This window comes from Charadrius vociferus, unplaced genomic scaffold (assembly GCF_000708025.1).
Source record: "Charadrius vociferus isolate BGI_N301 unplaced genomic scaffold, ASM70802v2 scaffold1413, whole genome shotgun sequence".
Lineage (NCBI taxonomy): Eukaryota > Metazoa > Chordata > Aves > Charadriiformes > Charadriidae > Charadrius > Charadrius vociferus.
The window spans coordinates 1,036,883-1,045,825 of record NW_009647827.1 but is presented as its reverse complement, the minus strand read 5'-3'; the positions used below and the strand labels follow the sequence as shown (position 1 = coordinate 1,045,825).

General features: G+C 59.7%; 1 protein-coding gene across 1 annotated transcript; it reads left to right on the top strand.

Annotated features, from left to right (window-relative positions):
• Positions 1-1,373: 1,373 nt before the first annotated feature.
• On the top strand, positions 1,374-8,700 carry ABCG4 (ATP-binding cassette, sub-family G (WHITE), member 4). The gene is made up of 14 exons (XM_009882466.1): positions 1,374-1,608; positions 4,091-4,208; positions 4,292-4,424; positions 4,672-4,722; positions 4,908-5,053; positions 5,367-5,490; positions 5,743-5,857; positions 6,156-6,295; positions 6,621-6,719; positions 6,888-7,056; positions 7,630-7,730; positions 7,916-8,074; positions 8,245-8,363; positions 8,475-8,700. Exons 1-14 carry the CDS (start codon positions 1,380-1,382, stop codon positions 8,698-8,700), a joined length of 1,929 nt encoding a protein of 642 aa, XP_009880768.1. The 5' UTR covers positions 1,374-1,379.
• The last annotated feature ends 243 nt before the right edge of the window (positions 8,701-8,943 follow it).

Genomic DNA, 8,943 nt, shown 5'->3' with positions numbered 1-8,943 from the left:
AGAGCGGCTTGCGGGATTTAGCGCTCCTGTTAACGCCCAGCCGAAGCAGTCAAGGTGAGCCCGAGGGCGCTTTGTGCCTGCTGTCCCCCGTCCCCACTCCCCCGAGCCCCCCGTCCCCGGGGCTGGGTACCACGGCCAGACCTCGCCACTGCTGAGAGGGGCATCCGAGTGCTGGGATCCCGCAGCCCTCCTTCCCATCTCTTCTTCCCCAGGGCTGGGGCTGGCTTGCTTCCAGCCCTGAAAGGGATCTGTCTGCAACGGAGAGAGGGCTGGGAAGATCTCGGCGCAGCTCCTGGCGAAGCTGGCTTCCCCTTTCAGGGGATTGTGCGTGCGCTGCAGCTGCAGCAAGGAGCTGCCTGCAGCCTGCGCCTCAGCAAAATGTAGGTTAGCAAAGCATTAGGACCCTAGCCTTGGAGGCAAGATGGGTGCTGGGCCCAGCTGGCTCTCACACGGCTCAGGCTCCTTTTGCTGGTGTCATGAGGATCCCCAACCCCCCCTCTCAGTCTGTGGGACCTGGGGTTAGGATGCTCCCCACCCTGCTTGGCTCAACATCCCCCCAGCACTGCAGAGAGTCCTCAAGCCAAGCGGGGACGCGGGGAGCTTGGCTATGCTGCAGCCAGCTGTGGGGAGGACTGCAGGCAGAAGACATTGCCCAGCAGGAAAGCGTTTGGGCAGGTGTGTATAGTAGCATCATGCAATGGCCCCAGTTAAGTACTGGCCTGGTCTCTGAGGCTGTGCTGGTAAGAGCCAGGAAGGTGAAATGAGCCAAGGGAGGCAGAGAAGGACTGGCAGTAGCAGGGCCCCATCACTGTTCTATTAAGTCTTTCCCAGCAAGCCCATGGGGACTCCGGGTACCAGCTGAGGGTCCAGTGTAGCCAGGACTGCTCTGCCCCAGGAGCCTGGGTAAGGCACAGCATGCTTTGTCGGAGAAACTGACTGCCAACAGTCTGCTTGCTTGGCACCTCATACCTGTGTCCCCCGAGCCCTGACCAGGCCAGGCAGGGGTAATTGCTGGTGAGCCCTTAGGGACATCCAGGCACAGTTAAGTGTCCCCCACTGAGGGCAAAACATCAGCTCTCCCACCTCCTGTCCTGTGCACACCGTGGTGGACAGGAGTGGGGCAGGGAGCCCAGCAGCAGTGGGGCCGGGGGAGCTCAAGAGCCTGCCAGCTCTGCTGCCAGAGCTGGACCCAGCTACAAGAGGTGCATGAATTATTGACTGTGGAGCTGATCAGCTCCTCCTTGCTGTGAGCCCCTTTGTGCTAGCTCAGCTGCCCCAGACAGGTCCATCTTTCCATCCAGCTGTGGGTGCTAGACCCTGGCCCTGAGAGAGGGGCCCACTGTGAATCAACCCTTGTGTGTTTCCCACAGAGCAGCAGGATGGCAGAGAAGGGTATGGATCCCGCGTGTGTCTCCATCGCCCTGGAGGACACAGTGTGCCACGCCAGCCCCCCAGATGCCCCGCTCCTCACCACCCATTTGAAGAAGGTAGAGAACCACATCACAGAGGCCCAGAGGTTTTCCCACCTCCCGAAGCGCTCGGCTGTCAACATTGAGTTCATCGACCTGTCCTACTCCGTGCGTGAAGGCTCCTGGTGGAGGAAGAGGGGTAGGAGCTGCTGGCTGGGGAAGGGCACGGGAGGGGACCTGCAGGGCTATTGCATCCCTCTCCTGTTCTGCATGCCTTGATCTCACCCAGGTCCCCAGCATCTCCCTCTGTGCTAAATTCATCTGCCAATTCCTGCTCCAGGCAGTCCCAGCCTCTGCAAGCACAGAGTGCCTCAGCTCTCTGCCTGCCGGCAGCAGCTTGCCTCATTGCATGGTGGCAGGGCTGCACACAGGGAGACACAGTGGGAGATGCTGGAGCTGCTTACCCTGCGCTCACCCTGCTGTCCCCTGCAGCAGTGGGGGCTGGCTGGGTGGTCGGCCTGTCCGGCCCCATGGTCTGTCTGAGCGCTACGTGCTGTTTGCAGCCATGCTGTGGCTGGCAGTCCTTGCTGGGCGCCCATGGGTGGAGGGCAGGCTCGTGTCCCACAGAAGTTGCTGCGTGCCTCTGCTGTGCAATGCTGGAGGAAAGCAGATCGCATCCCAGGGAAGCCTCTGGCCAGGGCTGCACAGGGGAGATGGGGCAGATTTCCTGGTTCAGGGGCAACCAGGATGGATTAGTTTCCCCAGCACTGTTGTTTGGGATATGCCTGTGTGTGATGTGCCAACAGTAGAAGACCCCAGGGGGTGCCCCGGTTCAGAGCCTGGCAAGGAGAATATGTGTGATTTGCAGGGGATTTCCTCTCCAGCGGCTCCCTGTGCAGCTGAGGCCATGGTTCCTTTTCCTGTGTGCGACTCTGGCCGAGAGCTCAGGGAGGGGAGAGGGGAGGCAGATGGTGGCTGGTGGGTGGTAGTCTGCTTTAATTAGCTCTCTCAGTTAATGGGATGCCAATCAGGCAGCCCCATGAGATGGAGGGGGAGCTGATCAGCAGAAGCTGAAGGCAGGCAGGGATGAGCGGGGGGCCTGGGGTGAGCAGACCGAGGGTGCAGCGCTGCTCAGTGTGATGCCCTGCCAGCCAGGAGCACCGTCCTCAGCCAGGCTCTGCAGCTAGGGAAACTGAGGGACTGAAAGACAGCGGGACCAGCCTGGATATCTTCCCCGGATGAGGTCTGCCTGTTTGTCTGGGATGCTGAGGAAGCATCCCAGGAGGAGTCATAGTACAACCACAGGTTCCCCAGGGCAGAGTGTGCTGGACCAGCCGCTTGCCAGTGGGCCAGTACCCTGCACAGAGGGAGGGGGAAAGGCTTGGGCAGCTGGAGTGGCGAGGAGCATGCTGAGGGGTGCCGGGATCCTGCGGTGGCAGTGGGAGGGCCTCTCCTCTTCCCCAGGCCAGAGGTGGGTGGAGGAGCAGGCGGGGAGCTCCCGGTGCCTTTGACCGCAGCCCCCAGGATCCGCTGCGCTCTGCTGAAGCAGGAGGTTACTGGCAGTCAATGAACGCAAGTAACCGCTGCGCAAGCTGCAGTGGCGCCGACGTGAGCGGCATGCGCGGTGCCGGAGCCGTATGCGTGGTGCTGGGATGCGCTGGGGGGGCTGCTGGGCAAGCTGGCTCTGCTGTCATCATGCACGGCCCCTTCCCCTCCCCTCCCAGCCCTCGCTGCCCCTCTGCCAGCAGGGCCTGCTCCCGGGTGCAGGGTGCCTGACTCTGAGGGGTGCAGGGGAGGAACCGGGAGCCTGTGGTGCCGGACCCCCTGTCCGGGGGATGGACAAGCCAGTGGGGCTGCTCCCCGAGTGCGGTGCTAGGACTATCAGCTGATCTGGCCTTGGGGCTTGCCCCGGCCTGTGGGCAGGGGATAGGTATGTTGCCCTTGCCCAACGCCAGCTGCCACCACAGGGCGCATGGGGGGCATATTTCCAGCAGGGAGGTGCTCAGACGTGGTCCGTGGTTCAGCATGGTTCTAGCACCCTGTATACCATTGCTCTCCTGCCAGAGCTGTGTTTTGGGGGCAGCTCCTGAGAGCCTGAGGCTGTGCCTGTTCCCTACTCCCAACACATCATGTTCCTTCTGCCAGAAAATGCTAATCAGCTGCGTTTAAAGCAGAGATAATTCAGGTCTGATTAGCAGCGGCTGCTGCCGGGTATCACAGCTTGAATGCCAATGAAGGCAACAGCCAGGCATCCAGAGGGCTTGGGGACTCTGCCTGCCCCATGCTACCCTGTTTTTCACTGCCCCTCTCCACTGGCCCTAGGGACTGGGATCTGACGATGTGCTTAGGACCAATGTCACAGCCTGGTAATCTTCCTCAGCAGCTACGTGCCCTGACCCAGAGATTTCCATGGTCTTTGCCGTCATCCAGGGCACGCGCCTCTTCGGCGCTGGAAGTCGGTGGGTCCAGCCAAGGACCAGGGTCAGGGATCATGCTGGAAATGAGAGCTGCTGTGGCTATAGCCCTGGTGATGCTCATGAAGACAGTCTCCTGTCACATGCAGCCCCTGGCATGATGCATGGAGGTGCTGAGGTGCTAAGGTCCACAGGTGCTAAGATGGCATTACAGTCCCTGTAGCACTGCTGCTCCTGAAAGCCAAACCCATGCTGCTCTCCCTCCAGGGTACAAGACTCTCCTCAAATGCCTGTCAGGGAAGTTCTGCCAGCGGGAGCTCATTGGGATCATGGGGCCCTCGGGTGCTGGGAAGTCTACACTCATGAACATCCTGGCTGGCTACAGGTGAGGCTGGGGAAAAGTCAGCAGGTCTGGGGGTGCAGGACTGGGGCTCCATTGCTACATCCCCCCCCCCCTCCTTCCTGCAGGGAGACTGGTATGAAGGGGCAGATCCTGGTGAACGGCCGGCCGCGGGACCTGCGTACTTTCCGCAAGATGTCCTGCTACATCATGCAGGATGATATGCTCCTGCCACACCTCACCGTGCTGGAGGCTATGATGGTGAGTGATGCAGGAGCCAGGCAGCCTGCTGGGCTCTGTGGGGCATCCTGTGGACTGTGTCCTTGGGCACTGAGCCCACACTGACATCAGGCATTTCCAAGGGCTCTGGGACACAGGAACAAAATCCTGCTGTTCTTGCTCCCTTCATACTGAGCCACTGCTCCCAGCCCTCAGCTGGGCCACGGTGCAGCTGATTCCGTTGCCTACATCTGACAGTCATGTCTCCCTGCCCATCCTCTCCCTGCAGGTCTCTGCTAACCTGAAACTCAGTGAAAAGCAGGAGGTGAAGAAGGAGCTGGTAAGTGCAGAGGAAGGTGGGCCCAGGCCCCCTCATCTCTCCCCAAGAGAGAGACAGTAGGGAAGAGAGGGCCCTGAGGGGACCAGGGGATGCCAAAGGGCTCACAGCGATGGAGGTCTGAAGGGAGGTGGCAGGGATGGGGTGAGGGTTGGTGGAAGTCCGTGGTGAATGAGGCTGTCTCACAGGTGAACGAGATCCTGACGGCCCTGGGGCTGCTGGAGTGCTCCTACACCCGCACAATCTCGCTGTCAGGGGGGCAGCGCAAGCGCCTGGCTATTGCCCTGGAGCTGGTGAACAACCCTCCCGTCATGTTCTTCGATGAGCCCACGAGGTGAGGCTGCAGGGGCCGGGGTTCTCCAGCACTGCCTGCCCAGCTGGGCTTCCCCTGCCAGGGGACACCGGGGTGGCCAGCACCCTCTGGAGCACAGCAGGGTTGCGAGACCTGAGGGTGGGATGTGACTGTGCCCACCAGGGCTCCAAGAGGGCTGGGGCTGCAAAGGGATGCTCTTCTCCATCGACCTGGCAGGAGGCTGCCTACAAGGGGAGGCAAGTGGGACGTCTTTAGGATGTACTTCTCTCCCTCTAAAGTCTCCCCTTCTCTGTCTGCTGTCTTTTTCTCCTCCACCCATCCTGCATGGCCATAGTGGTCTGGACAGTGCTTCCTGCTTCCAAGTGGTTTCCCTGATGCGGTCCCTGGCACAGGGTGGGCGCACCATCATCTGCACCATCCACCAGCCCAGCGCCAAGCTCTTTGAGATGTTTGACAAGGTTTGGACTGGGCAAGGTTTGGACACAGGATTCTTCAGGGGTGCAGGGTTCCTCTGGACCCAAGACTCGGGGGAGAGGCCATGGGAGGGATGAGCTGCAGGCAGTTGACCTGGGGCTTGTGTGGCACACAGCCCTGATGGCTGGGGTCTGGCAAGGGTGCCCTGTGTCACCCTAGGACAGGGAGGTGGGTACGAGCAGGCAACAGTGTCCTTGGCTCCTCTGCACCTGGCATATCCCAGCTTTTTCTTGCAGCTGTACATCCTGAGCCAGGGCCAGTGCATCTTCAAAGGCGTTGTGACCAACCTCATCCCCTACCTGAAGGGTCTTGGCCTCCACTGCCCAACATACCACAACCCTGCTGATTTCAGTGAGTGCCTCTGCCCCAGCTGGGGCTCTGGTGAGGAGCAGAGGGTGTCAAGCTCCAAACCCAGTGCCCAAGGTCTACAGGCTGCCCGGCATTTCCCCAGGTTGCCCAAGGAGCAGGACTGCCTGTGGTGGCAGTTGGTGCTCAGTGGGCGGTGCTGCCATGTGGTGCAGCATCGTGGGTTGGAGGTTGTACTGGGCTCCCACCCTGCTGCCCCACAGGGTCATGGTCTGGGCAGGCTGAGCAAAGTGATGGCAAGGGCTGCCTCAGGACCTCACAGGGGTCCTGTCCTCCTCCACAGTTATCGAGGTGGCCTCAGGAGAGTACGGGGACCTCAACCCTGTCCTGTTCCGCGCCGTCCAGAACGGCATGTGCACTATGGCCGAGAAGAAGAGCAGCCCTGACAAGGCAGATCCATCATGCCCAGCACACTGTGTGACGGTAAGCGGGGATGAGAGGAACCTCCTGCGGTGATGGGGAGTGGCAGGTAATGGGGTGCCCACCCAGGGACACTTCAGTCCCCTCTGCCCCACAGTGCATGGATATCCTGTGATGCCTAGAGGCCCTTGGACACGGTAGGTAGCGTGGAGGTGTTCAGCCAGCCTCCACTTGTCTTGAGCATCAGCTCTGTGCTTGCAGCTGGCAGTGCCTGTTCTTACCAGGAGTGCTCATGAAGGGGCACCCTGGGAGTGTTTGTGTGCCATCCTAGTAGGGAGCCCGTGTTGTGGACTTGACCTATGTCCCTGACTTGACTGTGGTCTTGCAGGATGCGGACCACATCGAGAGCCACACGTTTGCCACCAGCACTGCAACCCAGTTCTGCATCCTCTTCAAGAGAACGTTTATCTGCATCCTAAGGGACACGGTGAGGGCAGGGGAGGCTTGGCCAGGGCTGAGGGGATGGGGCCTGTTTGTCACTGGGGGCAGGCGGAGACAGGATTTGAATGGGGAGTGGGGCTTACCCTTAAGGTGCAGGCAGGTTCATGGGATGTGGCCCTGCCTCGCTGAGCCCCTGTACCCTCTCTACCTGCAGGTGCTGACCCACCTGCGGTTCATGTCCCACATCTGCATTGGGGTGCTGATCGGGCTGCTCTACCTGCATATTGGCAACGATGCGGGCAAAGTCTTCAACAACACTGGCTTTCTCTTCTTCTCCATGCTCTTCCTTATGTTTGCTGCGCTGATGCCCACTATCCTCACCTGTAAGGAGCTCCTTCCACCAACACCCATTCGCTGCTCCCAACCCTTGGGACAGAGGGGGGTGCTCCAGCTGTGTGGGGGTGTGTCTGCTGGGAGGTGTATGGTGGAGCCGGATGAATTGGACAAAAGGGGAGAATTAAGAGAGGAGAGGAAAAAAAATCAAACAAAGAAGAGGGGAGAAACTTCTGTTTGGGTATATTGCAGTTTTGCCCTTTATTTCATGTTTGGCTATAATGTACTTGCTGGCTTAAAGCAGAATGCTGGCAAATTTTTTTTGCTGAGAAAATGTCTGTGAAGCTACATTTTCAACCGCTTCACCCCTCTTTCACTTCCTCGGAAATTTTGCATAAAAACCCCCAGCCAAGCTGACTTTTCCATGCAGAAAGTTCCCACACTGGTCACTGACTGTGTTTCCCTGGTGAAGATCCGAGCACCCGCTCATGGTGCAGGCAGGAGGCTGCCTGGTGCTCTGTGCAGCATCACATCTGCCTGCACCGGGGCAGGTGGGAGTGGGGGCTGAGCAGCGCAGCCCAGGCCAGGGCACTGCTGGCTGCTAACTCCTTGTTTCCATGCAGTCCCCCAGGAGATGACTGTATTCCTGCGGGAGCACTTGAACTACTGGTACAGCCTGAAAGCCTATTATCTGGCAAAGACCATGGCAGATGTGCCCTTCCAGGTGAGATTTCGGCTGGAGTAAAGCTTGGCCCCGATGCTGATGTGCCTTCCTTGGCACAGCCAAGTGCCGCAATACCCAGCTGGCCTTTGAGGGGTCCCTGCAGCCCTCCATTCCCCAGGGAGGGTCTGTGGGGTGAGGATGGCTATGGGCCCAGCAGAGCAGTCTCTTTGCTTGCCCTTCTCCAGGTGATCTGCCCTATCGCATACTGCAGCATTGTGTACTGGATGACAGGCCAGCCGCCTGAAGCCACACGCTTCCTTCTCTTCTCTGCCCTGGCCACTGCCACAGCCCTGGTGGCCCAGTCCCTTGGGCTTCTCATCGGAGCTGCTTCCACTTCGCTACAGGTCAGATGGGGCCTTGGCTTTGCCTATTATGTGGACGTGGGGTGAGCATTGCATGGGGTCCCATGACAAGGAGGGGTGGAGGGAAGTGCAGCCCATAGGCAGGCATGTGAGTGCCACAGATGGTGCTCCTGGGGACAGGGACGTGACACCCAATGGCCTCTGCTCCCCAGGTGGCCACCTTTGTGGGACCTGTCACTGCCATCCCTGTCCTGCTCTTCTCGGGCTTCTTCGTCAGCTTCAAGACCATCCCCACCTACCTGCAGTGGAGTTCCTACGTCTCCTATGTCAGGTGGGACCCCGTGCTCTGGATAGAAGCTCCCTGCCATGGGCTCCCATGGGCTGGGGAGAGCAGAGGGCTGCCTGGGGCACGCAGTGACACTCGTGGTGTGGTCTGCCCTAGGTATGGCTTCGAGGGTGTCATTCTCACCATCTATGCCATGGAGCGCGAGGACCTGGAGTGCCTCGAGGACTTCTGCCCTTTCCAAAAACCCATCAAGATCCTGCAGGAGCTGGATGTGGAGGAGGCGAAGCTGTACCTGGACTTCCTCATCCTGGGCATCTTCTTCATCATCCTGCGGCTCCTGGCTTACCTGGTGCTCAGGTACAAAGTCAAGTCAGAGAGATAAAGGGGCCACAGGGCCCCGGTGCCGTTCCCGGGCCTGGCCTGCTGTGAGAGACAGTTCTGCAGATGGACACAGTGCTCCTAGCAGGTCATGGACCATGGCAGAGGCGTCGGTAGGTGCCAGCCAGGCCTGGCTCAGTCGAGAAGGGTTTTGAGACATCTCGGAACTGTTTTAACCTTTCCACACACTCTTCATTGCAAAAGTTTTGTACAGCCCTGGCATGTGCCACCCTCTCCCCCAGGACTG

Coding starts and splice junctions, on each gene's coding strand:
- ABCG4 (XM_009882466.1), top strand. CDS start 1,380: ATGGCAGAGAAGGGTATGGATCCCGCGTGTGTCTCCATCGCCCTGGAG. Junction 6,296..6,620: donor GCCCAGCACACTGTGTGACG/GTAAGCGGGGAT, acceptor GTGGTCTTGCAG/GATGCGGACCACATCGAGAG. Junction 7,731..7,915: donor TGGCAGATGTGCCCTTCCAG/GTGAGATTTCGG, acceptor GCCCTTCTCCAG/GTGATCTGCCCTATCGCATA.